This window comes from Cuculus canorus, chromosome 5, assembly GCF_017976375.1.
Source record: "Cuculus canorus isolate bCucCan1 chromosome 5, bCucCan1.pri, whole genome shotgun sequence".
NCBI lineage: Eukaryota > Metazoa > Chordata > Aves > Cuculiformes > Cuculidae > Cuculus > Cuculus canorus.
In genome coordinates, this window is record NC_071405.1 from 33,195,244 (window position 1) to 33,216,025 (window position 20,782).

Consider the following 20,782-nt stretch of genomic DNA (forward strand, 5'->3'; position numbering starts at 1 on the left):
CATCTCTCCCTGCACAGGGTGAGGGGAACACTGAGATGCTGCCCCTCAGGCAGCAGTGCCTTGCCTTGGGCAAAGAGGCAGCCCAGCTTGCTCTAAGACCCCTGCCTTGTGCTCGGGCCCCTAATTCACAGGAATTTGGGACTCCTGCCTTCTGCCAAGCTCAGCACCAGACACCCACTTCTCTTCCTTGCACATTAAATGAGTCTGCACGTCTTCCTATACTATTTCTGTTACTTTTGCTCAAACCAGGGGACGGGCAGGTGGATGCAAAGGAGGGAGATCCATTTTTTTCCATAATCCCTGCACACCTGAGGAATGGCTTTCGCCTCCTATCTTTGATTTTGAAATCCTTTCAGATTCTAACATCTGAAGTCGTTCCAAAAAGCTTTATGTGTTAGGTCTCATTGTCTTTAGAGCATCTGTATTTTCATTGCTTCGTGCTCTGGATACCTCCCCATTTTCTGAAATATGCCACATTCACACAGAACAACCAACCAGTGATGGCTAATAAAGCTCAGATGTTCCACTTGTTGCGGAAGCAGTCCTGACCAAAGAATCAATTAAGTGTATACTTACCTTTCACTTTTTGCTATTAAGGCTACTATTCACAAGTTAGTTATGTACACAATCAACACTGAACACTCAGCATCAAAAAAAGATTAACCCCCCAAAATGTCTGCTACAAATAACAATTCCAAGACCTTAATCTGAGTGTCCCCCATCCTTCCCCTTTTTTAAAAATTAAACCGCCTCAGTTTTCTTCATTACGTTAAGGACATAAAACTGCACACACACCAAGTGCACTGTCAGCCAGTGCCTCACCTGTGCAGGAAGTGCTGTTTAAAAAATAATAAATTAAAAGCAAAAAAATCAAGCTGCTTATGTATGTGAAATAAAGCCCATCTTAAGACAAGAAAATAATTTCTAGTTGTGCAATTCTGAGCGTTTCTCAAATACCCCATTTCCAAGACCTTAAAATAACAGGTTCACTTGTTTTTTCCATTATAAAACTCTGCTCACATATATTCCTAGCATAAGAAATGGTATCAGATTCAAAACAATTTTTAAATAAAAGAAAGAAAATACCTTTCTTCTGTATTTAACTCAAACAAAAAGGATGACTTCCACAAATGCTACAAATGTATATAAAATTAGTCACAATTCTTCCTTAACACTTTTCTGGCTTTTTTTAAAGAGTGTGGGGTGTGTAGGGTTTTTATTTTAAACATGCATTTTTTGTGTTATTCTTAAAAGAAAACCAAAACTAGCAAGTACTGTCAAACTCAACAGATTATTTTATTAGGAACAGCATCAGACCTAAAATTAGCACATAATGACATCTGAAAGACATAAAAAGACTTAAATACCTTTCAATTTTGTTTTTCAAAACTATTATACAAAATAAGCTGGTGTAAGAGACTAAGGGGGAGGGGAAGAATCAGGGACTCTGGCTAACTGGATGTGTTACATTAATTTCTTAATATGTGAAGGAGTGGATCACCCCTTTAACAGCAATGGGAAATTAGTTTCTTTATTTCTTCATTAAGTCTGTGGGAGGGAAATTAATTTTCTACTCTGGTTTTCAAAATTAATTGAATATATCTTTATTAAAGTGATAAATATGTACACATACTTTTTGGTTGAAAGAATTCTCTAAATTAATCCTAAACAGGCATTTTCAAAGCAGTTTGGTAGCACATGTGGGGTATTTTTTGGTTCATTTTCTGATGTTATAAAAACATTGAAAAAAAATTGGTCCTATAAACCCAATATAATAAAGTTGTCTATAGAAAAGAGTATCTGAAAATAGTTTTTCTAAAGAATTTTTGTAGTATTACTTAAAAGAGCATATTGTTTAGTCTTTGGTTCTTCCTACTCTGACTGTGTTATTTTTGTACCTATGTTCTTGCAGCTTTTTACATGCCCGTAAGTGTCTATGCTTTCATTCGTATAAAATGCGGGGTTTTTTGATTGCTTTAACAGGAAACAAACGTTTTTAAAAGCATCATCCTCTTAGTTTGAAGAATGAAGCAAAGCACCTTGAGGTGCCTGGATACATTGGTAGTCAGGAATTCACAAAGCATATCAAAGTTACTTCCTATGCACTCAATATTTTTATTTCTGTATTATAAATGTGTTTCATAAGGTGTATTTCCATCATTGCATCATTATATTCCTTCATTTACATTCTCCTATGCAAAGTCAATCCCCTCAAATTGAGCTTACGCCAATGGAATTTTTATTTAGCCTTCTATTGCATAAATAGCACAGCAATTTTATCCAAAATCTTTCTTACCGAAAAAATAAATCATAAACATTTTTCTAAAGAACTTCGACATTTAAGTGTCAGGGTGAAAAATCTACCAATGACAACAGTGATTTTTCCATCTCCTGGTATCTTCAGATGAGTGCCAGGTACCTTTGCAAACAGCATGCTTTGGCCAAGCATAAGCTCTGGACTGAATACAAGAATACCACAGTGGATCCAAGAATTTATAATGTCAGGAAAGTTAGATTTGCCAGTCCTTTACAAGTGTCAAGTCCTTCACGCACTTCTGGCCTAAGGGCTCAAAAGAGTAAGAAAATTCATGACAGAGCCTCCTACAACTTAATTTTCCTCAAGTACCTCAAATGCATTAAAGAGAAAATACAATTTCTCATCCCTCGGTCAATGACAATTAAAAGCCCATGCTATTTTATGGGACCTCTGTCTCCATGCACAAATAAGTAATCATGTCCAAAATTACATTAATATAGACACAGGTTATTTTAATTTCATAATTTTTAGTTTTTAAACTTAACTGGCTGACTTTTCAACTTTTACCATCTTTCACGAGTTACTGTATTATTCTTAAACCAGTCATAAGACAACCGTATTTCTGAAATTGCACTGCAGGTACTATAAACCCAAACTCGTACTCTAACCTCTACCGCTAATTCCCAGGTGAAAGCCACCAATCTCTCAAAGTTAGTTAAGACCTATAACTGTTTGACAGTCTTGATTACCAAAAAAACCTTGTTGTGTAATTTATCTTTTAAATAAAAACCACAAATGAAGAGGGCCAAACTACCTTTGCAATTCTTGAAAAACAATGTCCTTTAAGGGAAATGTCCTGAATAGTCACTTAGAATTCAAAAATTATTTTCAACCTGAAAATATTATTTATTTTAAAGCTTATAATATTTTTTCCTAGGTTCAAAAATCCAAACACAAAATTATTGCCCAAGTTACACATCAAAGATACAAAATGTCCTAGGTGGTGAAGGCGATTAATTTTTGCAGAAGTTCCTCAAGTTACCTCCTTTTTATATATCTTCATTTATGTAAATAGAATTCCAATGATTTTTTATAATAAGATTATGCTCATTATTCAAATTGTAAGAGAAGAAGAAAAAGTGGAATACAAGTAAGCAATTAATCAATGGGGGGAAAATTAGCTGATCTTACTAGGAAGTTAAGAGGACATTCTTGTTTGGTTGTTCAAACAAATAACTTAATTATAGACACACAAGAGCACAGGAATTAAATACGCAAAGTTTACATTGAACAAAAGCAAGACTGTTTCAAAAGCATTCACACATCATGATTCAATCTACGTGTTTATTCCAGTCCACTGGAATAGTTCTTCTCTTTCAAAACCGCCAACAATTAAGTTGCGAAATGCAACTGAGAGGAAGAAGCTGAACGAGTTCTTCCCTTGCTTAGATAATTTATTGTTTGATTAGTAGCTAGTTTAAAAAACAAAATCTGAGTCCACAAAGCATCTTTGTTAACATATTAACCTTAATTTGCAAAGATAAAATAAGATGCAGTCTTTGCCCAGAGGAACAATCTAACATTAATCATAGAGAAGTAAAAACAAACTTCAACTCCTTCTCCCCCTTATAGAGGAACTTAAAGAAGCAGAACAAGAGGAAGTCTGCATAGATACTTAGTAGCAGACAAAATCTCAACTGCCTTGAGGAAATAAGTCAATGGTGAAATGATCAAAGGAACTATCACCAAAAATTCTCTTCCTTAGGGAAGAAAATCTAGGATCTACCCCATAATTGAAATAGCACAGAGTGGAGCCCCCTCCAATAGTGTCTTCCAATCATTTACCAAAATTGAAAGTCCAATAGGCTTTTACCACTATTACTGTTTTGAATGCCTCATGTGTTCATGGAGGAGGTTGTTGAGGGCCCTGCAATCCTCTATGTCACGCAAATTCCTCCTCTCTTTGGAGAGACTGCTTACCTGAATTTTCTATGAATTTTCTTAGGCAGGGAGACTTTTTAGGCAGCTTGTCAGCACTGATCTGAATAACATTTCCACAAAAATCTTTGCTTCTATAGCAAAAGTCTATAAATGTTTTTAGTGTCAGGTTTTAGGCAATAGCAAAGAATAACTGCATCATCAACAGAGCTGCACTGGCTTATCCTCACACATGTGGCTTTCTCTCATTTGGACTAAAAACCTGAACACTCTCCAATTGCTTCCTCAAATTCAATAAAATTCACTTGGCTCATTATCTGGTTCTAATCTGCTAGACTATTTTCTAGAAACTGTAATAAAAATAAAAAGAATGGCAAATTATGCAGGGAAAAAATACACGTTAACAGCACTGTCTATAAAATCAGTAATCATGAAAAACAGTAAAAATTTGATCTATTGTCAACCCTAACAACCATTACATCTGCTTAGATAAAAGCATCTAAAATAAGCACCTCATCCAATTAAAGCTGGCTTCTACTCACCAGTGGAAATAAATGGAATTTTTAAGATTACATGTCTAAAGAAAACTTCTTAAAAATTCCTTTCTCACCTTAAGTCTTCAGGCAACCCTCCCACAAGCACAAATTCCTTGTGGATCAACCAAATACATACCAAACAGAAACTGACTGTATCACAGCAACAAATACAAAGTTTACAAATATATCTCCACAGATACCAAAATAAATGCCAAGCATAACAGAAACATCAATATCTATTGCATTTATGCATGTCAGAAGCCTGCATCGCTGCCACAGCTGAGCAAAATTAAAACTGCCAGAGGGGCCGATCTGGTGTTACATTATTTCACCTATAATTGAACAGCTCAGTTTTGTTAGAAAATGATACATTTTTGAGACACATTTGTTTTGCATACTTTGATAATGAATTCTCTGCAAGAACACCCGGAATTATAAATGAAAGCAGAACTATAGGAGTAAACTGAAAGGCCAGAGAGCTCCCTCTAGTGTGAACAAGAAAAAGAAATCATTTAAGTCCAAGATGTCAATTGTACAGAGAAATGTGTTACTGAGACAAAAAAAAAATACAATGCAAAAGAAGTAGTTAAGGAGCTAAATATTAACCTCGGATCTTAGAAAGCTGAGATGAGATTGAAACAACAAGGCTTTTGCTCTATTATAAGCAGACAGTACCCTAGAATCAGAGGGCAATTGAGGTTGGAAGGGACCTCTGCAGGTTGGTCATCTGGTCCAATACCCCCACCAGCAGCCAGTGGCCCAGCCCACGTCCAGATGGGTTTTGGATATCTACAAGGACGGAGACTCCACAGCCTCCCTGGGCAACTTGTGCCAGTTACCCTCACAGTAAGAGCATTTCCTTATGTTCAGGAGGTACCTCCTGTGTCTCAGTTTGTGCCCATTGCCCCTTGTCCTGTCACTGGGCACCCCTGAAAAAAGGCTGGCTCCATCAGCTTTACATCCTCCCTTCAAATATTTGTACACATCCATGAGATTCACACACGCATACCCTGAGACCAAAAAATTTTGTTCTCGCTTAAGGACCTTAAGTACAAAACCCAAACAGGATGATTTTGTTATTCAAAAAGAATCTCACTGAAATAAGACAAAACTCTATCAAGGAAAGCCAGAAGCAGATTTTCATCACGGTGTTAGACAGTTTTGACATGATTTTTTTTACCTTGTGTATATTTGGGAGGACATTGTTTTAAAAAGCTAATTTACGCTGACAGTTTTCCACAGACCGTTTGTGGAATCCTCACATCAGCACATGTCCGCACAAGCCTCCCAACACGCTCGTCCTTCCAATGACAAAAAAAGTTTGGCCTTATTAAACTTGCTGCATCTAAAAATATTTTGAGCAACTGACAATGCAGAATTTTAATCCTATTAGATGAGCAGCATTCCCGATGCCTTCAGTGGGAGCTGACAGCGCTCACCAGCTGGAGCACCAGACCTGTTACTGAAATCAGAGTGGGTGTTTGCTTCCCCACCAGCACTGGTAACATTTCCTTTCTCTTTCAAAATTTGAATACAGAGATGAGCATGTGTGAAATTCAGCCCTGCAGGGCTTTTATTGACCCTCTGTAAGCATTTTTTATTGAATAACTTTCCCCTAAGGACTGACAAAACCAAACTTTCTTAGTTGGATGTATGGTTACTTCTGCTATTATAAGCGGATACCATTATTTCTGAGCAGTAAAAATCATCTCAACAGCTTAGTGGTTAATAACTAAATATTCTAATTAGGTGCAGGCCTTTTTTCCTCGAAGATCTTTAGGAAAAAAAATCTCCCTCATTCTGAAATTTAACAACTGACATTGATCTACAAACCTGTCCTTAAAATCCTGATTATTTTGCTATGAAAAAACTTATTATTTCATGTTTTTTCTGGTGCCAGCAGGTTTTTTAATTAGAAAAATCACTACAGCTCCACTGGAAGAAGTAAACAAGAATCATAGAATCAAAGTGAGAGGTTAACTAAAAACACAGTGTTGTGTGTAATCAGAAATTTAAGCATATTTAAAATAAACTTTTAATTTCTGTTGTAGCACTATTACAATCATAATCTTGATTCCAATTAAAGATTTAATCGACAACAGTTTGTCAAACAACATAATATTATTTATCGTCTTTTCTTAGAGCAACCAATATAGCTGGAAAACCAGGCATTCATTCCTTCAGAAAGGTCTAAGGGACACCAAGGGGTACCCAAGAAAGTAATTGTCTTTTTCAGATATGACCTGGTCTAAAATAACCCTTCTCCACAGTATCTGCTATGTGGAAAAGGACAACAGGGTTATCCGAGATTCTGATACGGTTCACTCATTTGAGATGGTTGTTGCTGAATCTGATAACGAAGGCCCTTTGACATTAACTGTACAAAGCCAATCATTAAAATCTAAGTTATGAAAGATTACCTTTAGTGAAAAAGCATTATCTCTAAATCAAGCTTCCTGGACAGAAATTTAGTTAACAAACATGAGAATTTCAGGGGACAAATTTATAACATGCAATTTAAGACTCTTAACATTTTAATATTTCCTTATGTAATAATTAGCATGAACTGCGTAGACTGCTGTCATCTTCACACCTCCTGCCATAATGCTGCTTTAAACAGCAAACTTCAGTCTTTGGTTTTGGACAGCAAAATTCACCTACGGTTCAGAAACACGGGTGGCTCCTCCCTTGGCAATAATGGGGTCAATCCGCACCTGATGGGGGGTGGCGATAAACTCGCTGAGTCCATCTTTGTTGTTGGACTTTGTAGTAAGGACGGCATAAAACAAGAAATATTTACCACATTAACAAAAGGAGGAACTAGAGGAGTCATGTATACTTGTTACAACTTTTGCTGTTACTAGTTTCTCACTCATCTGTCTGTAAAGATTAACATATAAACCTGTTACAGAGTTTTCACACATCTGTGTACCTGTATATTAGCCCTCCTTGAGGATTTCACGGACAATCCTCAAGATCCCAGAGATGCACGTGAGAATGCAGCCTGAGCTCAGAGAGGGGCACATAGGAGAAAGTGAGAGCCTTTTCCAAGGTGAAGACCACCTTTTCCTGTTTTCTGGTGTATAACAACTTAAGCTTTTATTGTTATCTCTCAGTAATAAATAATGCTTAGTGTTTATGTTTTGTGTGGTATGGTTTTGAAGAACCTCCACTACACCCATGCACAGAGAGAGAGAAGACACAAATTTTCTGCCAAGATCCACACAGGGAAAAACATTTGAGTAACCACCAGTGAGTGTTAAAGATCTGAGGGCCTTTCCTGCCAGAGTTCTACTGCATTACTCTTTCACCTTCAGAGGAGGGGTGATGTCCAGCCAAGAGGTTGGATGGGGCTGATCTGTTTCCCAGTCCACGCCTGGCGCCTTCTCCTCTGCTGCAGACAGGGCTGGGCACAAGGGTCACTGTTGCGAGGACAGCAGGCTCCACCTCCACTCTCCAGATGACACACATAAGCATTTCTAGAACGTTTTTTCTTCTCTCTTAATAATGATACGTAGTGGTGGCATAACACAATGGAGATTTACCTGTTGCTTGTACAACAGAAGTTCCTCATACGAAGTTGTTATGACACATAAAAAGTTTCCACACACACATGCAGGCATTTTACTTACGCTTAAACGCACCAGAGTTCCTGTGCACTCATGCCCTTGCACTGTCTCTTTCAGCCATTCTGCTGGTTGACACCATCCTCAGAGGCAGGCAAGAACTCAGGGTGAGGGCTGGGCAGAGGCGCACAGGAGGAAGCTCTCAGGTGCTTTATGAAGTAGTGGCAGTTTCTCCTGTTTTCCAATGTGCAGCAAGCAAGCATTCTCACGTCCTTAGCATTATCTAGATAATAAACAACCTAAACTGCTCTGCTCTTTTCTTACACGATATTGTTACCCTCACTGTGTTATAGGCACATACACAGTCATACTACAAAAGTTCGTTGGTATCTCCACCAGCTAAAAACCATTAGAGCCACCCCCGCCTGTAAGTTACATATTCATCCAGCACCTCTTAACCCTGGTATGTTTATGTCATAAAGTAAATATTAATATTTAACTACGGTCATCAAACCTCCAAACAGTTCTCCTTATTTCACGCATCAGAAGTTTTTGTTTTTCCCTGGGGAACATCTGATCAGTTCCACCAGCATTATCATTCCACTCTTTCCCGCTTCCGTATATACAAGCACTTAAATAAATAACGCAATCCAGAATCGCTAGAGGAAACGTGCTAACACAGACACAGATCACGCTCAGTCCCTGGGTTTCCTGGTAACAAAATGATTCCACTTGTGTGTCTCAAGAGTTTATTTGACATGTGGGTTTTAACCCAACCCATCCCACAATTCTTCCAACATTTAATGTTACCAGTACACAGTAAAATGCACTCTCAGCCTTACCTTTTATAAGGCTTTCTAAGTACTACTTCTTGTCCTTGCTAAACACCACACACGGTTTGGGGAAATACTACTAAAGTAAATGTGAAGCACTTAGGTGCTCCTCTCTTGTCCCTTGGAGGAGCCAAACCAGCCACAGATCAATGTGCTTGAACCCAGCTTCCACGTAGGCTGCTCCTCTCACTGGGGAGGAGAGTGAAGGAGACCCCAGAGCAGTGGAGACCAGGGAAGCACATCTACCAGTCTCCAGCCTTAAAGCTTAAGGTTTACGTTAAGATTTGTCTTCACTGGTTAAAAAAAAAAACAATAAACCCACCAGAGTTTTCACTTGTGTAAACCCCATGCTGGTCCTTTCCCCCTGTGGTTGGCTGCCCAGCTAGAAAATCTTGGTGGAGGCAAAATACTCCTGTTTGCTGTTAGACAAAGAATTAGGTGTGGATGAGCGGCCAGCGAGCAGGTGGCTGTCACGGAGACACCCCTTCTGCAGCTCCTGCTCAGCGGGTGTCCAGGGGCTTTGTAAACACCCAAACCAGGTTTGGGTGGCGATTAACCCGGGGGTGGCGGCGGAAAGCCCTTTAACAGTTTAAAGGTTTAACAATAAAAGGTGTTCCCAAAAGACGAAAGGACGGCTACCTCCACCTCACGGCGATCCTGGCGAGGAGCTGAGGAGAAAGAGCAGGTTTCTGGGGTGGAACCGCCTCGGCTCCGCCCGCTGCCCCGCGGAGCCCGGGCGGGCGCGGCTGAGGCGCAGCCAAGGTACAGCCCAGGTACAGCCCTGCCACTCAGCCGCGCCCTCTCCAGGAAGCAGCGGGGCAGCAGCGGCACCAGCTGGGGCAGGCGTAGGCGTAGGTGCAGGAGCCGCCGGAGCAGCAGCAGGAGCGGCAGGCGCAGGGGCAGGAGCTGCCGGAGCAGGAGCGGCAGCAGCGGCAGGCGTAGGGGCAGGAGCTGCCGGAGCAGCAGCAGGAGCGGCAGGAGCTGCCGGAGCCCCGCGGGACGCTGCCCCGCCAGCCGGTCTCCGGGCAGGTAGGGACGCGCGGGGCTAAGCGCAAAGCGGCTCCTCTTCCCCCCATCGAGGTCCCCCCTTGTCCAGTCCCAGAGGGTCCCACAACCGGGCCGCGTCGGATCGGGGGTCCCGGCGGCTCCCCCGGTGCCCTCGGGTGGTAGCGGCCGGCGGCGATCGTGTTTCTCTCGGGGCTGGGCGTCTCTTTCGGAAGAATTCAGGTCTTGTTTCATTCTTATCGCCTACAGTCAGGCCGGGCAGGGGAATGCAGGCTCTCCTCTGGGCGTGGGGAGCCTGGCAGCGGCTTTTGCCCGGCTGAAAGGTTCCTGCACGCCAGTTCCTGTGGGGGAACTCTCGCATCCCTGCCCGGAGCTCCCGAGCGAACCCGCAGCACCTCGAGTGCGATCTTTGCCCGTTCCTTTGCCGGCTGTCCCGGCTGCTTCCCCGGGAGAGGCGGAATGCGCCCTCCTCCCCGGCTGCTGCATGGGCGGCGTGCTGCAACCCAGCCCGGCACGCCGGACCAGTTCCGAGCCCGTTCTCCCTTCCAGGGATCCATTAGCGCAGCTGCGTGTAGCTACAGGTATTCCTGTTGCGTTAGGTGACTGCATTGACGGGTGTTCTTCCCCCTCGGAAATTTTTGACAGGCTTAGACTGTTGGGGTTGTTCCCCCTGGAGAAGAGAAGGCTCCGGGGAGACCTTAGAACGACTTCCTGTACCTGAAGGGGCTGCACGAAAGTTGGGGAGGGGCTGTTTACAAAGGCTTGTAGTGGTAGGACGAGGGGGAATGGGTATAAACTGGAGAGGGGCAGATTTAGACTCGACATAAGGAGGAATTTCTTCACTATGAGAGTGATGGCACAGGTTGCCCAGGGAAGTTGTGGCTGCCCCATCCCTGGAGGTGTTCAAGGCCGGGTTGGATGGGGCCTTGGGCAGCCTGATCCAGTGGGAGGTGTGCCTGCCCATCGCAGGGGGTTGGAACTGGGTGATCTTTAACATCCCTTCCAGACCAAACCATTCTATGATTCATTTAGGGCTCATCAGTGACATTTCAGGAGATTGCATCGTCACTTCTTGTCTAACCCAGGTTGGTTTCTGTCTGACAGATACCACACCATGTTTGCCGCCTTGGTCCTGCTGTGTCAACTGCATGGGATGGTGTTTGCGTTTCCTCACTGCACAGGGAGATTAGATAACTTGAAGCAACCTGAACAGAAAGATGGTAACTTATTTTTTAATATGATTTTATCCTTTCTAAAATAAAACTCTACCTAACTTCGCTTCAGCTGAGAAATCGTTTTACGTAATTAAATGTTTTGGGTCTTTTCTTAACTTAAATATTTTAAAAATTAAGCTGTTTTATGGCTAATTCTAGAACATTTGGATATCTTTTGCCAAAATGACTGATAATCGACTTGAGTGTCAATAATAAGTATTTATCAGATCCAGTAGTAAGTGCAGTTTGGGACAGCTGAGCTTTCTCTAGGAATATTGTCATCAATATAACCAGAATCCTCTAAGTAACATCAACATTCCAATAGTCTGGGATCTGTATTAACACAGCTTTGGTACAATCTGAGCACATCACAGTTTTACTTGTAGAACTGAAATTGTTTTGTATTTGAAAAGGTGTATTTAATTGTTTTTTGAGATTGGTGGTTTTTTCAATGCCAGATTGAGATCACACTGCCCTGAAAGGTAAACATAGTGCTGCTACTGCAGCAGAGGGAGGGAAGTGAAGAGGAATTGAGGTAAAACCAAATGAACTTTCCCAAAAGGACTCAAGACTGCCGTGCTAAGCTGTGTGATGCTTAAAAGCTTCAAGGCTTCAAAAAGGCATTTGTAACTTAGTTGTTCAGTCTCTTCAGTGGATAAGGAGTGCTGAAACCTTAAGACAGACTTTAAAAAATCATCACCTTGAGCAGAAGGCTCCTTCAGGGCAATGTGTTGAGCAGAAAACCTGGCTGGCAGAAAATGCTTGGGACGGGTTATTCATTAAAATCCATACATATTGCTCTGGGGCATAAAACGTCAGGCTGCCTCTTTCCTGTGAGTTCCTGGCACAGAACCCTCACCTGACAAAAGGCCCAGATCACTCCTCATTTAAAGACTGAGGTGGAAAGAGAGGGGGCCCACTCTTTATCCAGTAATTTAGTAAGGAGAAGAGCTGCCCAGAGTACGGGGGTACCTGCATGGAGAGGTGACCCCTTCAGCATCTTCCTAGCATTTTTTTATCAGCAGTTATTTTATTCAGCACTCTACATGGATGCATTTTTAATTAAACGGTAGGCATTCCAGAATGGGATTTACTATTTTCTTGAGCCATGGCCTAAGGACTGCATTCAGTTCTCTCACATATAGGAGAGAATTCAAATCCATATTTCAGTCTCCAGAACTAACTTAATTACCAGGTTGTAAGTAATAACTGCTGAAATGGAGAGCAGTGCATTTTGACCATGTCCTACGAAGTTAAAAAAGTGCAGATAGATGGATAAATACTCTTCAAAAGAGAAAAGGAGCATGTACCTCTGACAATTAGGGCTCCCAGGCTCTAGGCAGCTTGCTTATGCATTCCATGTTAATTAAAATGTATCAATTATTTTACCTAAGTTAATTCAGAAGTATAGCAAATACTACTTCCATGGTAAGGAATGAAATAGTTTTGAGCAAAAATTAAAATCTCTGTTTCAGAAGATTGAAGTTATTCTCACAGTTCGCACTCAAGCAAGATATTGATTTTTTTTTTTTCCCTATTTAATTCTTTTCCATTTCCATCTGTGGGGGTTTTGCTTCTGGGTTAGTCCTTCCCTCTGGTTACCCTTAGATATAGACTTTCCTGCAATTACTTTAACAGATTTCCCTTCCTACACAAATGTGTGCCCATTTGTGGTTCCTTCAATATCTACTGTAATGAAACATAAAATATATAAGTATATACTGTAATATTCCTTCAATATACTATAATATTAAAGATATAAACAATGAATATGCAAGTTACACTGTAGTTTCCTTAGTTTTCAGAGAGCAAACTGTGTTGAGATATCATTGGAAGATCTAACAGTAACTATTAGGGTAAAAATTCCTGAATGATGTAATAATCTAGCCAAACAAGCTAACAAGAACACAGAGCTAATTTGTAGCTGAATAATGTTATTCTGAACTTCATCTCCTTTTTTAGCTGTCTGGCTTTGTATGTAACAATGCTGTTTCTGCATTATAGTTGCAAAAATAATCCTCTAGTCATTTTGCTTAACCAAATAGTCTGAATTTCTTTGAGTATAGATTAGACTTTCACTGAAAACTAAGCCAGAAAACTAGTTCTGTCATATGAGGATTTTCTTTTTTTTAAGGAAGCTGTAGCAAGAGCAGGCTAAAACTTGACTATGGAAAACGCCTGGTGAGAAAATGCATTCCTGTATTCCAAAGCCTTCTGTAATTTCACTAACTCTTCTGGAATCTCCCCTCACAACTTAGTCCATGAGGCCTCATGGAGCCTGTAATAAGCACAAAAGCAGAGAAGAATTAAATGTCTTCAGAAGTGCCTGTTGTCAGTAAAATGCCTATCAGGGACTAATTTAAAACAAATAAACTTGGCAATATGCCAGCCGTCCCTCCCACAATTATTAAAAGAAAACAAATGTAAAATGAATAGGACTGTGCTGCCATGACGTAAAATCCAAATTCCATAAACAAAATCTGGAATTCACAGATACCAGAATATTGATAAATGAGGATTCTTTAGAACAAAGACTTTTTTTTTTCTTCTTTTTTCCCTTCTTGCTTCCTTCCTCCAGTAGGTCAGTGTCCTGCTGGATTTGGATCTGACTGAATTTATGCAACTATTGCTTTGCTCTTAAGAGCCCCAGTAAATAACTGATGCCCACATCCTGGAAGGGGTAACATCAAAACTTGAACAAGAGCTGTCATGAGAATCAAATTCTCTTGGCGAGGACAGGGAATAGCTGAAATGCTTTATGAGAAACAAAAATATGTTTATGTTGAGTAGTTAGAAAAGTTAGCAGCAAAGATGACATTTGAGGAGACTTTGATGGTTCATTTTCCTGTATGTGGTTGGGAGACCCTATGGGAAGACGTTGTTTCAATGTGCTCCTTTAGGAAATTAAACATTCCTTTAAAATACTAAATATAGCTTTCCTAACTTATTTTAAATCTACTTAATTTCTTTTCATTAGTGTTCACATCAGAAAAGGAGGCCAATTCATTCATTGGACGACACCTTCTGAATAACAGATTTGATTTTGAAGCATTCACAGCAGATAACCTGGAAAGAGAATGCCTTGAAGAGCTGTGCAGTTATGAAGAAGCAAGAGAAGTATTTGAAGACCCTGTTAAAACGGTAGCTGTTCAAACTGAATTTAATGTATTGAAGGAGGTTATTGACTAGATTATTGTTGTATCTAAACCCTGTAGCCCTTCTGAAAACAGCACTTAGTATAAGATGAGTGCTTATTTTACTGTAAGAGCAGAGGCCTGATTACATGGGGTTATTGCTCTTGATAAACAGTGGAAACGTCTGAATACGTACTATTGCCTAAGGACTTTAGATAAGGGCTCCAATTCTGCAAACAAATACAAGTGAAACTTCAGAAGGAGCGCTTGTGGATATACCTGTATGTGTTTTCAGAATCTCATTGGGTTTTTTAGTAACTTCTCAACATCCACTCTGAATGTGTTCCACATGCTCTGTGTATTAATTGGCTGATTGTGTACTTGTGTCACATCAAAGAAGTGTTTTCTTAGAAAGGAGGAGCATGGAGCAAATCTACAGTCCAGCTATTGCTGTGTATTCCTACAGCATTATTTTCTAAATTACTAGTTATATACAGTTGGGGAGAAACCTGATATAAAAAAAGAGAAAAATACACAAGAAAACTTTCAGCCTAATAATGGAACATGATGATGGTCTCAAAACCGACTCTTGCTGCACACAGCAAGAATCTCTTTGTGATTCTAAGTGTGCTCTGCACTAACCTGCAGAAAGAGCAAGGAGCACACTCCTGTTCTGAAGGCGGAAATGTTAGTTTGACGTTGCTAGCATTTTCATAAGAAAAAGCTGAGTATGGTAAATCAGAATCTTGATGGAGTCTTTTGCTCGGTAGCAAAAGTAGAAATTATAGCTAAACACATTTAATGCATAACAGTCATGCAGCATAAAGTTTTTTCTCTTATATGAATCCCATTATGTTTCCTAGCTGATACCAATTCAAATACTGCTCATGCAAATGTCTGATTCTTAAGAACTTGACTTTGCCTCATTAATACTCTTCTGTAGGGATTTACAAAGATTAATTGTAAGCACTTGTTAGTGTCAGAATACATGCTAACTTCCACAGTGATCAGGCAGAAATGAGGTAGCATTACAAAGTTAAATGCACATTTCTCTTTCACCAGCTGGCATTGTCTTCTTTGTGAAATTGTAATTTTTATGCAAACTAGAATGCATGAGAAAAATACGGTGGGACAAGCAAGAGCAAATCCTTCAGTGAGCATTGCTTCTGTTTATGCCCTTGTTAATTTTTGCCCACAGTACCGTATTAAAAAAAAAATGTCAATAAGCCTGCCAATTACGTATCTCCTATAAATCTGATCCTTTGTGGTTTTTGTAGATGGAGTTTTGGAAAGAATATTCAACTAAAGGCCCTAAAATAAAAATAGGTAGGTCATCTTTTTATTGTTTTCTTATATTGCAGTATGTTATGTTTGTAATAATAGTATGCTCTTAAAAATACACTGTGCACTTAGTTAGCAAAACCAGAATTGATCTTTTTACTGAAATTCACTGTGAACTGTGCAAGTATATTGTATTATCTGATACAATAACATACTCACCGAAGCATCTTACTCGCAGTGGGATCCATTGTAAGTTTGTAGATAAAGCCAATATGAAATTTGTTTTCTATTTCTTTAGTTTATTACACAATCAGTGAACTTTGCAGTAATTCTGTGGCTGTTTTCTGTGGTTTGGTTGTTTGCTGCCTGTCCCGCCCACCGCCCCAATATGTTTAATAGTTAATGTAACACTGATTCAGGTTCAGAGTAGTCTTAAACCAGATGTTTTATGGTCAGTATGACTTGAGGAAACATCTGCAGCCTCGATGAAGGTCACAAGTACATGAAGTAATATTTGGAAGGTATTAAAATACAGACATCTCAACAGTTTCATGTACAGCAAAGGGAGTATCTACTCACTGTTGCTTTAAGCTGAATGTGAATGATACTGTTGGATTGTGTTGGAAAGATCTTATGGCTTCTCACAGCAAGATAGACATTTGTTGGAAGGAATGGACTTACAGCACAGCAAAATTAGTATTTCACAGTTATTTATACTATATAAATGGCAAGAACACAGAATGACAATAACCAATGTTTTATCTTCAGGTGATGAGACACTACAAAAGATTAACGTTACAGGACTTCTCGTCAGTCTAGTTGCTGCTGGAGTACTGTTAGTTATAATTGTACTGCTTGTCTTCTACTGCTGCAAAAGCAGATGCAAATCAAGGCAACCACCAGGGTAAGGAATTTCACTGCTTAAAAAAAACCCCAAACACCAGAACAAACTCTTGCTTGAGAGCAGAATTTAAAAATCACAGAGGGTTGGTCTAATTGTATTCTTAGAGAATCCAATGGGAGTTCTAGTTCTTACTTTCCTGGGGGGAAAGTTAGGTGAGCACTAGCAGTAGTTATACTGAAGTTAGTAACACAAAACCATGAAACAACACTTGCATAGCTCATGTACTTCTGGGGGTTTTTGTGTGTGTTCTTGATTCCAAAATATCCTTACTAAAAGGATGGAATCATTTTACTACTTCGAGGCCTGCAATGGAAAGTGTAGTGTGTTCTGTGTATCTTTAAAGCAGAGTGTATGCTCTTTGTGGCAGGTAGTCTACCTCAGATGTGAGATGAAGTATGTTGGAGAAAATGCTTCTGTATCAATTCTCCAGTCCTGCTTGTTCCTTTATCCTTCATTTAAAGAGGAAGAGAACACAAGAGAATTCTGTGCTTCCTCTTCCTTTCAAATTTCACTTTACTGAGCTATTCTTCCTCTGTAGTTTGGAAAGAATATTTGGCTTCTGGTCTTTTTGAGCATTGAAGGCAAGTGTTTTTTGGTAGGTGGCTTGTTTTAGTTTGGTGGGGTTTTTTTGTGTGGTCATTTGGTTGGCTTTTTGGGTTTCTTTCTGCCCTGTAAAACAGAAGCTGCCGCTTACAATGCTGTCATCTTTGTTTAGGTACTTGGATTATGTAAGAAATAGAAGACGCAATTCATCTAACATCTTCAGAAGGCATGAAGAGTTTTCTTTACACCCACTTCCCCTCAGAACTGACGATTCAGGACTACCAACGTATGAGCAAGCAGTTACTTCAAATGGACAACATGATGTGCCACCACCCCCTTATCCAGGGCCACCGAAAGGGCGGATGTTTAGGAAGTCTATGTCACTCCCTGCCCCTTAGTCACAAACCTCCTTCTGGGCGAAGGGGGATTACTGACGCATACCATACTTTTTTAAAAAGTGTGTGCTACCTTGCATATTGCAAGACAGTTTACAAAAATGGGAAACATCTTTAGCACAACTAGGAACAAGTGAAAATCCCATTTGGGAAAAGAAATGATCGGTTGCAAAAGCTCCAGGAGTATTCTTAGCACAAGAGTACATCTCATACTGCCACCCTCTTCCATGTACACTTTGACCCATCTCATTGTACTATTGATGTTTCATTAATAGTTTAATCTTGTTTTTCTTTAGAAGGAACAGTATTATAATTGGTTTTATTAACACTAACCATTTTTGTGACTATTAATACTTTAAACCACTGCAAGAAGTCTACTTTGTTATTTGAGATATTCACTTCATTGCTACGTGAGTTTTCTATTTGTTCTACTAATAGATTTGAATATGAAAATGATTTCCTTGTTTCATCTTTTAAATGTATGATGTTACTGCTTCTGGATTACACTGGTGTTTTAGACAGTGTTGGTTAACAGACTACTAGATCTGTTGTATTTTTGTGATTATGATTTTGGATTAAAAGGAACTACTAATTACACAGCACATTACACATTCAGACAATGGATACTTTTATCAAATGGTTTTGATACTCACTTTGACCTGGTATTTAGCACTGAACAAGTGCTCTGCGTTGGGGGATGTTAAGCAGATAGCTAGAGATTTGTCCCTTGTAAAAGGTACCTAGGTTTCATAGCTAGTGTTTCTCTTACAGCTTAAGAACTTACATGTTGGAAAAGACACTTAGCTTGTGGAATCAAAGGGCAAACTACCCCACAGAAGCACTTTGCAGAAGTATGTATTTACCCTACTGTGATGACAAAATGAGACTTTTAGTAGGATGAAGCATCATATTTGATAAATAAATGGTATCCACAAAGCAACAGTCAAGAATTTCACAGTTACTAGTTAATTGTATCAACAGAATATCTGTATCTTCAGTTGTAGCCACCCTTAACTGTACAACTTACTAAACTATCAATCTCAAGCAGAATACAGCCTACAGGTCTTGCTGAGCAAGTCAGACCAATACTGGCTGTCCCTTTACCTACTAGTCACATGGCTCTAATGGAAAAGGCTTCCCATACCTGCAGGAAGCCATATGAGAGGGTCTTGGACAACATGTTAGGCTGGTGTTCTCTTGTATTACAGTAGGAAGATAGTTGGACACGTGCAGTGAAGGTTTTTAAGAAGCAACAAAATATACACACACTGCCCCCTTAGACCGGTGCTGACAGGAGCAAGTGGTATTTTAATTTGGACCTAAAGTGCACTTTATATTACAAAGGCTGGATATTTAATGTTTCACTGAATGTTATGTTTTTAACATGCTAGAACCTACAGTGCTATTGAGTGAGATGCAAGGAAAGCCCTGAGATTTGTAGTCTGTAAATGCTTTTGGAAAGGAGAAAATACTCCAAAATCTTGGAATATAGAGTACTTTGAAAATGCTACACAAGGAGGTCTTGCCCCTTGGAAAAGACATACAACCTGGCTGACATCAGTGGACACAGGCCTCTGTTCTTATTCCTAAACCTCCAGCGTCAGATTCGGCTTTTGGCTAGTCACAAACTTTGGAGCTTTCTTCTTGTTGAGAGATGGGAGAACCCCCGTGTTGGCATAGGTCCAATTCACTTTTGCCCTGCTTGTAAAAGCAGTTTGAAGTTCTTGGAGGTTACTGTTCTATAAGACTGAAATTAATTATTTGTGTGGCATCACTGTTACTAACCAACAGTCATGATGAAGCTATAGAATCATAAGCTTGAAAAAACTTCTCCCACATTTCCTTCTCATTTAGCTAACAATTTTTAAGATTTGTTACTATGTATCTTGAGCTCTGGATCACTCTCTTCTCTAGATTTGTCCTCAAAAATAACGAATTTAAATGGGACTGATATAAGCACTTTCCAGGAGAGGGATTTCACAGGGCTAGTGAAAGTCTGGAGATTCTTTCCTGTTACTACAGTGATGTAGGCATCTGGAAAAGTCATGTTTTCAAAAAAACTACAGAAACTGTATCGAAACCTAGTTAATCACTTGAAATTTTATTCTTCTACTATTCCTATAAATCATTTGTAAATGATTCCACACAATGCAAGGAAAAATCTTGACTTTCATAATTAATAAAAAAACCTTAAGATGGTATAATTGTTATCAGTATTATCAATGCTGTAGCTCTGGGCAGTAAAGCACACAAACACTATAAATCTATTCAAAGAATCTTCATGTTAGACCTTGAAGATACTAAAAATATGCAGTGATTGACATTCAAATACTGGTTGCATGTAACATAATTTGCAAGACACATTCTGCTCATCATAAATAAGGAGCAAACTTTTAACAATTAGTGAAACATAAGGTAAACTTACCTCTTGCTGTGAAAGGAGAAAATTCCCTTCAATGGCAGTTGTTTGGGTCAAGTTTGGTTTTCTTCCTTCAGACATTGACTCCTGGCCCAAGACACTCTTACCTTGTATCTTGTCTCTTTTTAGAATTTATGATTCCACAGGATTAGCAGAGGAAAAATGAACAAGAGGCAGACAATGGTGATGACTTGTGAATTCAGAAGCATTGCCACATTTCCAAACGTTACGTTTTCCTTTGAAAATGCAGGTGTTAATAGAATATGGAAAGCAGCAAATGTAAAGTGTCCTTAGGTGGGAGGAGAAGGAGGAGGAAGTAGTTTTTGAGGAGCAAAGCAGCAGCAAGTTTCATCTGTTTTGTGTACAAATGTAAATCATCAGTGTTTTGATTTCCAGTCTGTCTTTCAAGAGCCAGTAGGAAAGTCAGTGGATTTTAAGTGAATTAACAGAGATCTACTGTGGCAGTTGAAAACAGAAGTGTCCCAACAAAGCACTGGGAAAAATTACATAGCACTTACATTGTTTCTCTCGGAACAGGTTTGAACATGTCACACTGCGCACTGCTAGCCCTTCCCTTGAACAATTTTTCAAAAACTTCCCGAGTTGCCCTTCCAGCATTATAGGAGCTTACAGCACACAACGTTTTATAAATCAGGACAGTTTATTAGTTACAGCAAATAACTAAGGGTCAGAAAAGTGGGCTCTGGTTCTGTCAACTGAAAAACAACCTATTTTTTTCATCAGTGAAATAAGAAAG

At 39.6% G+C, this 20,782-nt stretch overlaps 2 protein-coding genes across 2 annotated transcripts in view; one reads left to right on the forward strand and one right to left on the reverse strand.

The window, feature by feature from the left end:
• Positions 1–20,782, reverse strand: part of CCDC73 (coiled-coil domain containing 73) — a 99,257-nt gene that overhangs the window by 70,470 nt on the left and 8,005 nt on the right.
• PRRG4 (proline rich and Gla domain 4) lies at positions 1,436–20,598 on the forward strand. The gene is made up of 6 exons (XM_054067292.1): positions 1,436–10,159; positions 11,240–11,355; positions 14,327–14,490; positions 15,761–15,809; positions 16,533–16,668; positions 17,384–20,598. Exons 2-6 carry the CDS (start codon positions 11,250–11,252, stop codon positions 17,607–17,609), a joined length of 681 nt encoding a protein of 226 aa, XP_053923267.1. The 5' UTR covers positions 1,436–10,159; positions 11,240–11,249; the 3' UTR covers positions 17,610–20,598.